The sequence below is a fragment of the Suricata suricatta genome, chromosome 14 (assembly GCF_006229205.1).
Source record: "Suricata suricatta isolate VVHF042 chromosome 14, meerkat_22Aug2017_6uvM2_HiC, whole genome shotgun sequence".
Taxonomy (NCBI): domain Eukaryota; kingdom Metazoa; phylum Chordata; class Mammalia; order Carnivora; family Herpestidae; genus Suricata; species Suricata suricatta.
In genome coordinates this window covers 63,592,211-63,609,606 of record NC_043713.1, presented here as the reverse complement: position 1 = coordinate 63,609,606, position 17,396 = coordinate 63,592,211, and the positions used below count along the sequence as shown (strand labels likewise).

General features: G+C 39.9%; 1 protein-coding gene and 1 pseudogene across 6 annotated transcripts in view; one reads left to right on the top strand and one right to left on the bottom strand.

The window, feature by feature from the left end:
• The window catches only part of CEP192 (centrosomal protein 192), a 128,461-nt gene that overhangs the window by 8,803 nt on the left and 102,262 nt on the right, over nt 1-17,396 (top strand). For all 6 annotated transcript variants that reach the window (XR_003902329.1, XM_029921290.1, XM_029921288.1 and 3 more), the window contains exons 5-7: nt 6,629-6,804; nt 9,517-9,569; nt 12,709-12,820. Coding sequence is in view for 5 of the 6 variants with exons in the window: in XM_029921290.1 (XP_029777150.1) it covers nt 6,629-6,804; nt 9,517-9,569; nt 12,709-12,820 (341 nt within the window). In the remaining variant the exon portion in view is untranslated. The remainder of the gene's footprint in view (nt 1-6,628; nt 6,805-9,516; nt 9,570-12,708; nt 12,821-17,396) is intronic.
• LOC115277260 lies at nt 15,403-16,148 on the bottom strand (annotated as a pseudogene).

Genomic DNA, 17,396 nt, shown 5'->3' with positions numbered 1-17,396 from the left:
TTCTATATATTAAAGATGTTAACTCTTTGTATACTCATTCATTCCATGTGTATTTTTGACCAAGTGCCTACTGTGTGCCAGGTACTTCTGTAAGTACTTGGGAAATACCAGTGAACAAAACAGATGTTAAACAGACATTAAAATATACAGTTTTATAGTATATTTGAAGGGGAAAATGCTAGAAAAAATAGAACATGATAAGGAGGGTAATTGGTCAGGCTGAAGGGAGTGGTCAGTGGCAGTCTCGTTGAGGAGGTAAGATATGAGCAGAGACTTGAAGAGGGTAGTTGGCCATGTAGATGTCAGGAGTATTTCAGGTGGAGGCTACACCAGTGTAAAGGCCCTAAGGTAGGGACATAAAGTTCAGGAAAGGGGCTGCCTTGGGGTGAGCAAGGGTTTTGGGAGAGATGGAAAACATTAGAGGGTTTTGTTTTAAAAGGTTCACCCTGGCTACTGTGGGGAAATAGACTGGAGGCAAGTCTGGAAGCTTGCAGTAGGAGATTGCGTTATCAGAGGGGCGAGGTAGATGAAGAGGAGTGCCAGGGCCTCATGTTGGGGCACTTCAGCGTTAAGGTGGGGAGAGGAGGACTAGACATGAAGACTAAGAATTGGTGGCCAGAGGTAGGAAGAACACAGTATCTTAGAAGTCACTTAAAGAATATGTGGAAGAAGACAGAGGGATCCAGTTGTGTCCAGAAAACGGAGGACTAGGAAGTGACCATTGGACTTAGCATAGGTGAAGTCGTAGGTAGCCCTGACGGTGGTTTTGGTGGAAGTAGGAGGCAAACTCGTGTAGGAGAGTGAGCTTAAGAGAATGGGAGGTTAGTATTGGAGATGGTGTGTTTTGCTGCCAAAGGCAACTAGGAAGCGGGGCTGTGACAGCTGGTGAGTGGAGTAGGTCAAGAGAAGTTTTTCTCTTTTTCATGGTGGGAGAAGTTACTGCAAGTTTACATGGAGATGGTAATGATCTGGGAAAGGAAAGTCTGATTATATAGAAAGAGAAGAAAATTGCCAGAGCAGTGCCTTTACATAAATAAGAGAGGCCAGGATCTAAGGTGCCATGGAGGAAATGACTAGAGAGGTATGACCACGGATAGTCCTCTGTGTTACCAGATGGGAAGGCAAGGGTCGGCCTTTGCTCAAGTGGTTCCTTCGCAGCTGGCTGTTCAAGATGGGAAGGCAAGATGTGTGGGTACATGTGGTGGCAAGAATCTGAGTGCTGTCTTTTCAGTGCTTAGGGTCTCTCAGTGCAGTAGGAGACATGGCCATCAATGTAGGATGGAGGAGGAGGAGTAGAGAAGATGTAAACAGTCAAGGAAGTATGGGAGTGTGAACAGAGAGGGAAATAGTGGGATTGTCAGACAGCATCAGGAGTCCCGCTCAAGGATCATGGTAATGAATTTAGTGTGATTGTGATGTTTTCCGCAACCACATTCAGTAGCAGGGGTGCTGGCAAGGTGTGAGAAGAGAGTTGGGTTTAACTAGGCTCGTAGTTTGATGAAAGCAGTGAGTGACAAAGAAGTTGAGGACGTGTAATGATCGGCCATGGGAATTAGGTTAAGGAAGAGGAGGAGGTAGCAGAAGGGTGAGGGGGTATGAGATGTGGTGTGAGATGTGCGATGTGGTGGTATGAATGAATTGGGGGCTTGGGTTGCGTTAGAGCATTAGAGAGTTGAGGTACTAAGGCAGACGGCATGAGGGGTTGTAGGTGACTCCAGGCCTGGAGACTTTAGCAAAGGTGATCTGGAAGTTGTACTGAGGGGACATGTTGATAGAGACACATATTCTGTCTCTCCACCCAGTGATTCATTCCGAGGCTGTGGGAGAGACGATGGTTCTCATTTGTCAGTGTTTAGGGGAGGCAGTGTCCTCACAAGACATCCAGGGTTTCCCTAAAGCGGTGTGGAGAAAGGGGTGTTAACAGGAGTTCAGGAATAACAAGATTTGGCTGATCCAGCACTGTACATCACAGGTACAGGAGAAGGGTTTGTTGGGGAGGATTGACCGTGGGGGATGTGCTTGTGGATCTTCGAATGAAGTTAGCCCCCCTGAACTGAGGTTGGTGATAAGATGGTGGATATGAGGAGAGGGGAGGAGAATATCAGAAGCAGCCTCTTGATTCTTAGATGTGGGTCAGGAAATCTGGGAAGTGGTCTGGTTGATCTGTCCCTGGAAGACAGGAGACCTGGTGAGGTCGAGTCCTCAGTACAGTGTACTGGCCTCGCTCTAGACTCTCGATGGGTGGAGGTGCGTGCTTTGGGGCTATTCCTTGCCTTCACTGAGTAGTCTGAAGATCTGAGTTGTTGTCTGAGAGCCAGACTTCTATGTTTCCTGTTATGGTGGCTCCACAGGCTGCAGAGCTATGCGTTTTAGTCCCCATGTGAAGGATGGCTTCTGTGGCTCCTTCTTGGGGAGGGTGGAATTTATGTTTTAAAAATATCCTTATTCTAACTGTGGAATTAATGAGTATTTTACTGAAGATAAGATTTAAAGATGAAAATAACTTTCACAAAATTTTGAAGGCATAGCTGTGTAGTGTGAGAAGCTTGATGTCACTTTAATCCTTGACCCTTTGTGTCTGAACTTTTTTTCTCTCTGGAAACTCTTAGAATCCTCTGAGTCTGTGATAGGTGATTTTTGTAGCTGTGTCCCGCCCCACCCAATTCTAATTGGCATCAATCCAGAAATTTGTGTGCTTTAGTTCTAGATAACTATTACTTTGGTAATTTTCTATTTTTCTTTCTTTTTTACTGTTTTGGATTGCCTGGGTTGATCTGTTGCCATTATTTTTTCCTTTTCCTTTTGTTTGTTTGTTTGTTTCAGTGCAAACCCTGTTCTAGATAAGTTCCCAATTTTTTGCAACCCTTCTATTAAATGATTTGGTAGTCATAATTTTTAAAGCTCGTTTTTCTGGTTTTTTTCCTTAAGTTTATTTATTTATTTTGAGAGCCAGGGAGAGAGCAGGGGAGGGGCCAAGAGAGAATCCCAAGCAGGCCCCATGCTGCCAGTGAAGAGTCCGATGAGGGGCTAGAACCCATGAGCCATGAGATCGTGACCTGAGTGGAAATCCAAAGTCTGATGCTTTATGCACTGAGCCATCCAGGTGCCCCAGTCTTTGATTTTTTATAATAGCTCCTCTTTGTGGATGTAATAGCTTCTTGAATGTTTTCTGAGAATACTAATTGAGATTTTTCAAAGTTCTATAAATTATTCGTTGTCTCTGGGGTTGTTTAGTTTGTTCATCTTTATTTTTATCTCTCAAGCTGCTCCTTCTCCTGAATCTGATTTATGACTGCCTTCTTGGTTGCTAGTACGGGCTAGTGGGTATCCAGGTCTCATTTCTGTTAGGTCTTTGTGCAAGCTGAGCGGTGCTCCTGGCCGACTTCACTTCAGGGTGAGCAGGCTGGGGAGTCTCCTGTTCACGCCAGGTGTTCAATGCTGCTGTCCCCACCATTCTGCACAGGTGTTTCATATGCCTTGTGTGGAGAAGAGCCTTCCTAGGTGCGCGGTGTCATGCTGACACTGCTGTGTTGTTTGCATGGTTTGGGGAGCAGGAGTGGAGTACTGCCCATTATGGGCATCTGGTAGACTTTCAGTCAGCCCCTCCCTCTGGACTCCCTCCTGCCTTCCTTCCTCCTGTAGTCAGGAAACATGTCTGCATTTCTTCCTGGCAGATTCGTCTTCTGCTTCCGGGCCCTTTTGTTCTTGTTCTGGACCATAGCTTTCTTTTCCCCTTTGTACCCCGTCTGCTTTCCAGATTCGAGAATCTGACATAAGCTTGAGTTAAGACTGATGGCTCTCATCCAGATTGCTTTACTTTTATAGATGTTCTTACTGTCATTTTCATGCGCTCCTAGAGATTACTCTTGCCACTTGAAGCTCATTTGACTTAATTTGAAAAATTTTAATGGGCTAATAAAAACAAGTGATAGCTATAGTTTTGAGGAAGTGGATTTGGGGGGAGGTGGTTAACTGGCTCTGTTATAAAGTTCTAATGGTCACACTGCAGCTGACCCTTGAACTGCATGGGTCTACTTACATGCAGATTATTTTTGATAAATATAGTTCTATACATGTATTGTCTCTTCCTTACAATTTTCTAAATAACATTTTCTTTTCTCTAGCTTTATCATAAGAATGCATCGTATAATACATATACAGACTATGTGTTAATGGACTGTATGTGTTTTTTGTAAGTCAACAGGAGTTGAATTAAGTAGTTAAGTTTTGGGGGAGTCAAAAGTTAGACACAGATTTTCAACTGTGTTAGGAAGTCTGTGCCCCTAACCCTTATCTTGTTTAAGGGTCAGTGTGTATGCTCTCCTTGGAGTGGGGTTAAAATATGAAATGAACCTGAATGTCATAACTTCTTTTTTATTTAATTCATGTCATCATCTTGCCATCCTTACCATCTTTTAATTTTTATTTATTTTTTAAATTCTTGAGAAAGCGAGAGTGTGAGTGAGGGAGGGAAAGAGAGAGGTGGGGACAGAGGATCTGAAGCGGGCTCCATGCTGACAGTAGAGAGCCTGATGTTGGGCTCATACTCACCGACTGTGAGATCATGACCGAAGCCAAGGTCAGACGCTTAACCAGCTGAGCCGCCCAGGTGCGTCTCACCTTCTTTATTTTTAGTAAGTCACACAGGGACCTTTATGGTCTTTTTGTTCCCTTTCATATGCTCATTTTATTTATTTGGAATAAAAATTGACATAGAACATTATATTAGGTGTATAATGTAATGAGTAGATGTTTGTATGTATTGTGAAATGATTACCACAATAAGTCTCATTAATATCTGTCACCTTCCATAGTTACAGAAAATTTTTTTCTTGTGATGAGAACTTTTAAGATTTACTCTTAGCAGTATAGTATTATTACTGATAGTCACCATGCTATACGTTCTATTTCCATGATTTACTTATTTTATGTCTGGAAGTTTGTACTTTTTGACTCCCTTCACCTGTTTCTCCTATCCCTGATTCCCCACCTCTGCGGCCCATTAATCTGTTCTCTGTACCTATGAACTTAGTCTGTTCTTTTTAATTTTATTTTCTGCATATAATGAGATAATGTAGTATTTGTCTTTGTCTTACTAACCATAATGCCCTTAAAGCCCATCCATGTTGTTACAAATAGCAAAACTTCTTTCGTTTTTAGGGCCGAACAATATTCCATATATCACTTTTTCTTTATTTATCCATCAGTCGATGTACACTTAGGTTGTTTCCATCTTGGCTGTTGTAAATAATGCTGCATTGAACGTGGGGGTGCCATATATCTTTTTGCGTTAGTGTTTTAGTTTTCTTTGGATAAATACCCTGAAGTGGAATTGCTAAGTCATACGGTAGTTCTATTTTTAATTTTTGAAGAACCTCCATACTGCTTTCCATAGTGGTTTCACCAATTTATATTCCCACCAGCACCGGACATCCACAGCAATGCTTGTTACTTGTTGTTTTTTTATTTTTTAAGAATAATAGCTATTATAACAGGTGTTAGGTTATATCTCATTGTGGTTCTGATTTGGATTTTCCTGATGATTAGTTGATGTTGAACATCTTTTTATGTCCCTGTTCATCTCTGTGTGTGAAAATATTTATTCAGATCTGACCATTTTTAATTGTATTGTTTGGGGTTTTTTTGTTTATTTTTTGTTTTTTGGGGTTTTTTTGTTATTGAATTGTAGGAGTTTTTTATTCATTTTGGGTATTAACTACTTATCAGATATGATTTGCAGATATTTTCTTCCATTCAGTAGATTGCCTTTTCATTCTGTTGGATTCCTTTACTCTGCACCCCCACCTCTTTTTCTCTCTTCTATATCATATAATACTTGTATGTAGGTATGTATTTCTATGTATGTATCTCCCCAGTAAAGAGATGCAAAAACAGGGAGGTCAGTTAAGAGTTGCGAGTTGCCTCAGGCACAGGGGTTAGCACTTGGAATATATGGAAGGACTATCGTCATCTCATCCACCCTGGCCCGATTTAAGCCTAACCCTAGATATCAGTTTGTCCGATGATGAGTTTATTGCATTTAGAGGCCTTTTTCTAAAATGTTTATTCCTACCCTTCCTTTTGCTGGTAGAAGGATGGGGTGAACTGCATCAGACCAAAGAGGCTTTGTAGGAGGTTGGGAGGAAAAAACCGCCTTTAAGGAAAAACACTGTCATCCATATGTATAACAATAGAAATACAGAGATGGGGACAAGGTCAGTGGCAGGGGCTAAAAGTAATCTAAAGCATTTAGTAATTCAGAGAGTCAGCTTTTTAACAGATCCAGTATTTAAGTCTGTCTTGTTTTCAGAAAGCTGTTTTTCTCTTCTCTAGATATGATAGATTCAGAGATACTTATTTGAGAAAGACAAAAACGCCATCTTATCACTTGCAAAGCAGAATAGCAATATGATACTGTATTTGATTTTGGTAGATTGTGTTTCTCTGGACCCAAAATGGTGGTGCAGTCCCAGAGCACCAACAGTGGAACCAGTTATAGTTTCTGGCTGGTCCTAGGAAATTTTCTTTTCACTGTATCCATTTTTTTACATAACTGATTAATGAATATTTTATTGATTTACCCAAGGTAACTAACATTTCATCATTATTCTGTTCCCTAATGAAAAAGTTCTATCTCTAAGAAAAAAAACCATGTAGAAAGTCAACATTTGTCAGATGCTGTTCTCAAAGAGTCTGCTTTGCAAAATAATACAGCAAGAACAGAAGAGGAGCAAGCGAAAACCGCAAAACCCGTTCAGAGCCAAGATCATTTTGATAGTATTTTACCACTGGAACAAATGCAAGGTACTGAACTTTTAGAAATTACTTTTTTTTTTTTACTTAATGTATGTATTTCAGTTTCCTTTCTCATTTGTCTATCTTTGGTATTTATCTTAAGCTGTGATATGGAAACTGAAAACACTTAAGGCTTGGCATTTACCTATTAATATTTTTACAAGAAAAAATCTTACTTAATATCTTAATTATCTTTACCGATTAAGCTGAAAGCTCCTTTCCTTTGGAAACTGGGCTGTCAGATGGTCACAGCACACTTTGTGCAAAACACACCTTTCACATTTCCCACTCCAATTAATTTATATTTTTACCAGCAGTCATTTTTGTTCCTAAACTTATTTTTGTATACATTGGTGACTTATAAATTCTAAAAGATTATTATTTCTAAGAAAACCAAGTTGAAGGCTTTGGAGTCATTTGAACTATTGCTATCAAATTAGATCTGGAAAAGAAACTACAAAAATATGGAGAAGATTGTAAAATAAATAGCTTACAGACTGCTGCTTTCAGATTCCTTCTAAGTACTCTGTGTTCTCTTGCATCAGAGAAATTAAAGCTAGATATTTTAAACCATGTACTGCAAGCTTATGTCGTGAAGATGGCACGTGACTCAAAATGGCCCAGTACTTCGAAGGCTTTGCTTGAGCGTATGTGTTAGGATTGATGAGTGAATGCATACTTTTATGTTTATGTTAAAAATATTTTTTTCATGTTTATTTTATTATTTTTGAGGGGGTGGTGAAGAGGGGCAAAGAGAGGAAGACAGAGGATCCAAAGCGAGCTCTATGCTGGCATCAGAGAGCCTGATTCGGGTTTGAACTCAGGAACCATGAGATCATGACCTGAACTGAAGTCAGATGTTTAACTGACTGAGCTTCCCAGCTGTCCCTGTTTATGTTAAAAATCTTAAGAGATATTTATATTTCTCTTGATGAAAAGCATCAAATATGTATGAATGTAGTGAGAATGGTATAACTTCTCAAACTCACAAGCAGTAAAAGAGAAAATGATTAATTGGACTTCACTGAAATTGAAACCTTTTGTGCCTCAGAAGACTTAAGACTGAAAAGGCAACACAAGGATGGAAGATAATGTTTGCAAATCGTATGTATGATGGGGGACTGGCATCCAAAATACATAAATAGGCCTTATAACTCAATAAACAATAACCTGTACTGTAAAATGGGCAAAGGATTTCAATAGATACTTGTCTAAAGAAGTTGTACAAGTGTCCAATAAACACATGAAAAGATGCACAACATTTTAGTCATCAGGTATAACCACAGGTATAACCACATGATAATGACTTCACACCTACTAGAATAGCTGGAATCAAAAAGTTGGAAACGGCAAGTGTTGGTGAGGACATGAGAACTTGAAACTCCTCTCTTGCAGGGAGGGCTGTAAAATGGTGCGGTTGCGGTGAAAGTAGTCGGCAGTTCTTCACAACATTGGACACAGCACTCCCGTAGGAGCCAGCGGTTCCAGCCCCGGGGGTACCCCCAAGGGAAGTGGAAACACATGTCCACACAAAACGTACATGAATGTTCGTTAAATGCGATGATCAAAAAGTAGAAACAACTCACATCTCCCTCTCTATCCGATAAATGGGAAGAGAAACATAGTCCATGTAGCGAAGTGTTATTGAGCCATAAAAAGCAGTAAAGTATTGATATGTACTATATAACATGGATGAACTTTGAAAATGTTAGACTAAGTGAAGGAGGACAGATACAAAAGACTGCATGTTATAAAATTCTGTTCATGCGCAGGTACGTCTATAGATACCAAATAGACAAATCAATAGAGACAGAAAGTTAATTAGTGGTTGCCAGGGGAAGGGGAGAACGGGAGGTGACTGCTACTGGTACAGTAGTTCTTTCTGGAATAATGAAAATATTGTGTCATTAGTGAGTGCTAATGGTTGCACAGCCTTGTGAATATACGAAAAACTGCTGCATTGTACACTTTGATAAGGTGATTTCATGGCATGCAAATTTTATATTTATTTAAAAAAACTATACCTCACAATCTAGTATAAGATTCAGTCATACTTGCTTTATCTTTTCTGTTTTTTTATTACCTTTTTTCCTGATATTTTAAAATTCCAAATGTCATTTTATTCCTACATAATTTACTACACGTCTCTAAAAATCCAGATACTTTCTTATATAACCACAATGCTATTAACGCTGCTAACAGACCTGAGGGTTCTTTTATTATGTAGTACTCAAGTCCATATTCACTTGCTAATTATCCAGGTTGGTTTGCTTGAATTGATGTTCAGAGAAGATTACCTTATGTTGTGGTGTATTTGCTGTTGTGTCTCCTTAATCAGTGCCTCTTGACTAGGTCAGTCACCCTGTAGATTTTCCATATGCTTAGTCATGCTGTCATTTTTTTTGTTTCTCTGTTCTTGTATCGTTTGTAAAGCAAAAGTTAGCTTAAAAGGCTTGATTAGATTCATGCTCAAGGTTTTTTTTGGCATGGGTATAATTTTTTATACTTCCCAACCCTGACAGTGTTTTAGTTTAACTGATCAAATGATAAGTTACTATACCATCATTTAAAAGTAAAGTTCCTATACCATCATTTAAAAGTGCTCTATTCTCCTTAAAGGGAAAAAAAATGTTTAGTTCATTAATTTGCTATTTTTAGGAATTGTTGGGTGTTTAGTGGATAAAATAATTTGGTCTCAGTTATTTTTGTTTTCTCCAACAGACTCACCTATTGATTTTTGTTTACAATCATGGATGAATAATACGGAGAACAAGGTAATCATTTATATGTTATCAGTTTCTGGCATGTTACTGGGAGACTGAAAGCTCCTGTTTCACATGTGTAAGTGCTAAATAGTAGTAATATCAGAAGTCTTGTAAGTAGCAGAAGGCCATGTTACCGCTTCAAGTAACTGAGAACTGAGTAGTGCTGGTCCAGAGCCTCGTGTGTCTTTACCTCTGCTCTACTTCACTCCTTGCCAGCTCCCTCTACAACGATGGCTCTGGGAGGGTAAGGGTTTCTCTCTCTCACTCTTTTAAAGTTTATTTATTTACTAATTAAAAAATTTTTGGGGGGTAGGACAGGCAGAGAGAGGGCGACAGAGGATCTGAAGTGGGCTCCACACTGCCAGCAGTGAGTCCAATGTAGGGCTTGAACTCACAAAGCATGAGATCATGACCTGACCTGAAGTTAGATACTCAACCAACTGAGCCATCCAGGAAACCCCCCCTTTTCTTAAATGTTTGTTTATTTTTGAGAGAGAGTGAGCAAGAGCAGGGGAGGGGCAGAGAGAGACAAGGACAGAGGATCCGAAGCAGGCTTTGTGCTGATAGCAGCAAGTCCGTCGTGGGTCTCGAACTCATGAACCACGAGATCATGACCTGAGCTGAAATCAGATACTCAACCAACTGAGCCACCCAGCCGCCCCACGTTTATTTTTTAGAGAGAGAGAGTGTGTGTGTGCATGCACAGTCAGGGGAGAGCTAGAGAAGGGGAGAGAGAATCCCAAGCAGGCTCTGTACTGTCAGTGCAGAGCCCAACACAGGGCTCAAACTCACGAACTGTGAGATCTTGACTTGAGCTGAAATCAAGAGTTGGAAACCTAGGATCCCTAACCAACTGAGCCACCCAGGCGGCAGCCTCACCTGCACCACCCCCCACCTATATTATTAATGTTCATGATCAAAAAAGAAAACCATGATCTTTCTTTGAGGGTGAATTAAAAAAGAAAAAGATGACAGTTCTAATGAGCTCACTTGGTCACGTGTTCTCCCTTTTGTAAATCACTTTGCCAGTGCGTAGGTTGGAATAAAACACTCTGTTGAGCCAGGACTTATGTCCATTTCTGTGTGTGTGTGTGTGTGTGTGTGTGTGTGTGTGTGTGTGTGTGTGTATGTGTACCTGTGCACCAGTGTATCTGAATATGCGCAGAGAGGAGGTGGCTGCCAGCCCCACCAGGTCCGTGTGATGTAAAAGGAGATGGGCTCCTCAGAGGAAGGGGCGCCGAGCAGAGAAACCGTTTCAAGTCGAACATAAACAGCTAGCAGGGATTTTAGGCCTGGAGAATCATATTTATGAATTTTAAAAAAATATATAAAATATAAACAAAAAGGTCTAAAGAGTTATTTCTCTGTGCTACATACCGCTTGGCAATCTGTGGCTTATTGTCCAAATCCCATCTGCCTGCTTCTGTAGTTTTGTTGGAACACAGCCGTGCCCATTTGTGTCTGTATTATTTAGGGCCGCTTTGTGCTACAGCAGCTGATTTGAGAAGTTGTGACAGAGACTGTAAGGCTGACAAATACTGGAGTATTTTGCTCGCTGATTCTTTACATAAAATGTTTGTTGACCCCTTGCTCTATACACTTGCTCCTTATATGTAAATAACTACTAACAGCTTTCAAATTTGAGAGATGCTTTTTCAAGGAAGTTCAGGTATAGTCAAATTGAATTGAAGTCAGAAAGCATTTTCTGGACATTTAGAAGACATGGTTTCGAAAGGGAGAGAACGTAACTTTTTTTTTTAATATTTCTTCATTTTTTTGAGAGGAGAGAGAGAGAGAGAGAGAGAGAGAGAGAATCTGAAGCTGGCTCCAGACTATGAACTGTCTCAGCGCAGAGCCTGATGTGGGGCTCGAACTCATGAACTATGGGATCATGACCTGAGCCAAAGTTGGACACTTAACCGACTGAGCCACCCAGGCTCCCCTATAACTTTTTATGGTAGGAAGTTTGTTTTTTTTTAGGATCATTGAAGAATTGACTTCCTAAAACTATTAAAAATCATTGATAGAGAGGAACCATAAAGCTGGAAAGCAGCAAAACAAATATAGGAACATAAGATACTTGATATAAAGGAGATGATGAAGTGAGAGCAGGAGGAAAATAAATATATTAGAAAATGTAGACCAGAGGGACCTACTGATACATTTGATGAGTGTATGGGGGGTGGGGGCAGGGGAAGGGAGTGGTGAGAATAAGCTTTTTTAAATTTTTAATTGAAGTATGGGTCATATACAGTGTTCTATTAGTTTTAGGTATACAACATAGCAGTTCAACAAATTCTGTGCCTTATAAATGCTCCCCAGCAGAAATGTAGTTCTCTGTCACCGTGAAAAGTTATAACAATATTATTGATTGTATTCTCTACGTGGTACTTTTCATCTCTGTGACTTATTTATTTTATAACTGGAATTTTGGACCTCTTACTCAACTGTTTCACCCATTGTTCCACTCTCTCCCCTCCAGGAACCACCAGTTTGTTCCTGTGTTTGAGTCTGTTTTTTGTTTGTTCATTTGGTTCTTTTAGATTCTATATCCTTAGATTTTTATGAGCACAATTCAACATAGTTCTCTACAAATATGCAATTGCATGGAGAGACCAAGTTTTTATCTTAAAAATTATTGTGCATTTTGCGATCTAATTTTAAAGATGGTATTATCTGATATATATTTAATATGATTGTGAAATAAAAGTGATACTTCGAAGGCAATGTTACGTTTTACCCTGGGCCTTGAATGCCCTTAGCAAACTGCTATGTGCCTTTAGGGTTATGTGGTTTCTGGTTGAGGAACAGAAAAGTCTACAGTTCCAGTGTAGGCTATAGAGTCCAAAGCAAGTCTGTGTTCAGATTCATCTGGGTATTAGTTTACTGGCTAGAATACTAGGTCCTTGAGCACATGCTTACAATTTAAGATGTTAAATTTTAACGGTGTCTCATTGGGTGGGCCAGGAGAGGAAGGTGGCATTGGGGCAGGAAGAAAATTATTGATTCATAATGAAACAGCTAGCCCTTCATTACCTAAATTGTGAATTACAAACACTGAGTGCATTGGTGGTCTTTTGTATACCCTTGTGCTGTGGTCTTCAAAGAAGTGAGTTTGCTTCTCTTACTTGTATTTTATTTCTTACAGATTGTTGTTCCTTATGCTGGAAAGAAATTTGAAGACAAGAATCTAAACAATGACTTAAGTTTACTAGAAAATGAGAAACTTATGTCACTGACAAGCTTGGATGATTCTTCTGGTACGTTAAAGTGACTTGTGTTTTCCTAGTCCCTACCTTGCTGCTCCCTGTCTTCCTGCTTCTTTGTGTCAGTAGTTATTATGCCAGCTTTTTGTTTTTTTGCCTTCCTCTCTACCTCCTCCCTACCTGCACTCAGATGGTCACTTCTGTTGAGTGATGGGATTTTTTTCAAAACTTATTTATTACGGATCTGGATATGATTTAGCTCATCCCTCAGTTTATTATAATTAGGGACCAAAATATAAAGCACTATGTTAAGAAATTGGGGGAACAATAAAATATTTAGCCTCTGTTCTCTGAAAATTTTGCCAAGTAAGAAAAGACATGCACGGCCAACCTTCTGACTACATTAAATATACCGGAATCATAGCAGGGTAACAAATTAGTTCTGATACTGAGGAAGGTTGCTGTGAAGCTTTATTCAAAAGGGATGCAAGGTGCCTGGGTGGCTGAGTCGGGTGAGCGGCTGACTTCGGCTCAGGTCATGATCTCATGGTTCGTGGGTTTGAACCCATGCTGGGCTGTGTGCTGACAGCTCAGAGCCTGCGTTGGATTCTCTGTCTCCCTCTCCCGCTGTCCCTTCCTTGTACATGTCGGTGTGTGCTCATTCTCTGTCTCAAAATAAACATTAAAAAAATTTTTTAAAGGGGTGTGTGCATTTTTTCTCTTTCTTGGAGAGACCTGTGATAGGCCTTAACATAGATCTGGGAAGAGAAGCTGTCCCAGCTTCCCGTAAAGGCCCAAAGCTATGGGCATTTTAGACCATGTTTGGAGACCAGCCAAACCCTTGTGATTTTGTGTGGCAGGTTTACACCACTTGTCGGAGGCTGAATTGGGAAATAAACTCAGATAGGTAGGAGGGGACCAAAGTAGTCATGGCTTTGAAGGTCAGGCTGATGAACTGAGTGGGATAAATAAAAATTACAAATTCAGGGTAGGTTTTGCTGCCACAGTTTTTAGGTATTTTGGATTATGGAGTTGGGAATAAGGAATCATGGATTAAATTTATACAGATCTTTGCTTTAGTAGGCTAGATTTTTATGTATGTGTTATCTTTTTTCTGTTTCAAGTTTTTATTTAAATTCGAGTTATAGTGTAATATTGGTTTCCTGGGTAAAATTTAGTGGTTCATCACTAACACCCCGTTCTCATCCCAGCAAGTACCCTCCTTAATGCCCATCCCTCACCTAGCCCCCTACCCCTCTCTCCATCAGCTGATTCTCTCTTGTTAGGAGTCTCTTTTGGTTTGCTTCCCATTTTTTTCCCTCCTTTTCCCCTATGTTCATCTGTTTTTTTTTAAATTACACATATGAGTGAAATCATTTGGTGTTTGTCTTTCTCTGGCAGGCTTGTTTCTCTTAGTATAATACACTCTAGTTCTATCCACATCGTTGCAAATGGCAAGATTTCGTTCTTAATGACTGTGTAATATTCCTGTGTGTGGGTGTGGGTGTGTGTGTGTACTGCATCTTCTTTAGCCATTCATCTGTCCGTAGACACTTCAGCTGTTTCCATAATTTGGCTATTGCAAATAATAGGCAATAAACGGGGATGTATGTCTCCCTTTAAATTAGTGCTCTTGTATTTTTTGGGTAAATACTCAGTAGTGTACTTGATCAGAGGGTAGTTCTGTTTTTAATTTTTTGAGGAACCTCCATACCGTTTCAAAGTGGCTGCACCAGTTTGCATTCCCACCAACAGTACAGAAGGATTCTTTTCGGTCCATATCCTTGCTGACACTTGTTTCTTGTGTGTGTTTGATGTTAGCCATTCTGACAAGTATGAGGTGATACATCTCTTTGTGGTTTTGGTTTGCATCTACCCGAAGATGAGTGATATTGAGTATCTTTTCATGTGTCTTTTGGCTGTCTGTATGCCTTTTTCATAGAAATGTCTCTTTGTGTCTTCTGCCCATTTTTAAAAATTGCATTATTTGTTTTTTAGTTGTGTTTTAGTTTTTTATATATTTTGGATACTAACCCTTTATCAGATATTTTGCTCTTCAGAAGCCTTTTATACTGATGTAAACTCAATAGTTTATTTTTTACTTTATTTTCCTTGTTTCAGGAGACATACCTAATAAGTTGTTATGGCCAGTGTCAGAGATATTACCCATTGTGCTCCCTAGTGTAAGACAGTGGTCCAGTTTCATTATTTTGCATGTTCCTGTCTAGTTTTCTTAACACCATTTGTTAAGACTTGTCTTCTCCCCATCGCATGTTCTTGCAGCCTTTGTCAAAGGTTAATTGACCCTATAATTGTGGATTTATTTCTGGGCAACAGTCTATTTTTCTTTTTAAGTTTATTCATTTGAGACAAAAAGAGGATAGAGAGAGAGAGAGTGAGCACATGAGCAGGGGAGAAGCAGAGAGAGAGGGAGAGAGAATCCCAAGCAGACTCCATGCCGACAGCTCGAACCCACAAACTGTGAGGTCATGACTGGAGCCAAAATCAAGAGTTGGAGGCTTAACTGAGTGAGCCCCCCAGGTGCCCCCTGGGCTTTCTATTCTGTTCTCTCTCTGTCTCTCTCTCCCTCTCTTTTTAATGTCTGATCTTACTTATTTGTTCCTCTTACAACAATCTCATTTTTGAGTGGACTCTGATTTTGAGGTAGAAGCTCTCAGAGAAGAGAGCCTCGTCTCTTGGCAATCTGCTCTTGGCGTTTTTCTTTGGCCTCTTCATTCTCTTGGCCAAAAGCTTAGCATATTCTGCAGCCTCTTGTTTCTCTTTGTGTGCTGCTTCTTCAAAGTGATGCGCTGACGTTTCTGTTGGAGACGCATGGAGTAACAAGACGCTGAATCTTGGGTGCTTCGGCTCAGTGTTTCTTACTTTCTTTGTTCAGGGGATTTCTCACAACATACTGGTGGACGTCATCTTCCTTCAAGAGATTGAAAAGCTTGTGGCTTCTGCTAGCTCTCTTGGGCCCCAGGTGACAAGGCACAGTTGTATCAGTGAGTCCAGGAATATCATTCTCCCCTTTTTTCATCATGACCAAGTTGAGAACACTGAGATTGGCATCCACAATGCAACCCCAGACAGCCTTGCTCTTGCTTTCTTCAGTGCTCTGTGGTCAGCAGCAGGAATGCTCCTTACTCAGCAGTAGGTGGGCGTGGCCGTGGGTCAAGGCACCCTGTTTCATGGGGAAGCCTTGTTTGTCATAGCTACCATTAATTGGACCACGTAACCCTTCCATTCTTCCCCTAAAGCATCAGCAGTAACTTCTGTGGCCATTTGCTTCTCATAAAAGGTACAAAGTTTGCAGAGTTCATCGTCCATTTCAATGAGTTTCTGGCAGCCAGTAGCTGGGAAAAGAAACGTTGAGCTTCATCTTGAGGCTGCTTACTGCCTCTGAGGCACCACAAAAAATAGTCCATTCTTTTCTCTTGATCTATGTGTTTATTTTTGTGTTGGGACCATACTCTTTTGATTACTACAGCTTTGTTGTGATTCTTGAAATCTGGGATTGTGATACATCCAGTTTTATTACTTTTCGTAAGTAGGCCCACACTGCGCATGACTCTGAGATGAAGTCACATGCTCTACCAACTAAGACAGCCAGGTGCCCCTAGAATTGTTATTCTTTTTCAAGATTGCTTTTGCTTTTGAGGAGCTTTTGTGGTTCTGTACAAATTTTAGGACTGTTTGTTCTAGTTTTGTGAAAAATAACTGTTGGCATTTTGATAGGGAATACATTAGATCTGCAGATTGCTTTTGACAGTACGCACATAGTATTTGTTCTTCTAGTCCGTGCGCATGAAAGATCTTTCCGTTTGTTTGTGTCTTCAGTTTCTTTGATCAGTGTTTTACAGTTTTCAGAGTACAAATCTTTCACCTGCTTGGCTAGGTTTATTCCCAGGTATTTTATTATTTTTGGTGTAGTTGTAAATGGGATTATTAATTTCTCTTTCTGCTATTTCTTTATTAGTGTATAGAAATGCAATGGATTTTTGTATATCAGTTTTGTATTCTGTAGCCTTACTGATACTGTGTCATCTGCAAATAGTGAAAGTTTTACTTCTTCCTTACCAATTTGGATTCCTTTTATTTCTTTTTTTTGTCTGATTGGTGTGGTACGGACATCCAGTACTATGTTGAATAAAAGTGGTGAAAGTGGACATTTTGTCTTGTTCTTGACCTTAGGGGAAAAGCTTTCATTAGTTTTCGCCCATTGAATATGATGGTCTCTATGAGCTTTTCATATACGGCCTTCACTGTGTGGAGATACGTTGCTGATAAACCTACGTTGTGGAGGGTTTTTATCATGAATGGATTCTATACTTTATCAAATGCTTTTTCTGCATCTATTGAAATATTTCATGTAGATATTTCAAAATAGATGTTTCAAGTATCTATTTGAAATCATATGGTTTTTATCCTTTCTCTTGTTAATGTGATGTATCATGTTGATTTATGAATATCAAACATCCTTGCATTCCAGGAATAAATCCCACTTGGTTGTAGTGAAAATGTTTTAAATATATTATTGGACTCAGTTTGCTAATATGAGGATTTTTGTGTCTCTGTTCATCAGAGATATTGGCTTGTAGTTCTTTTTTTACTTGTAGTGTCTATCTGA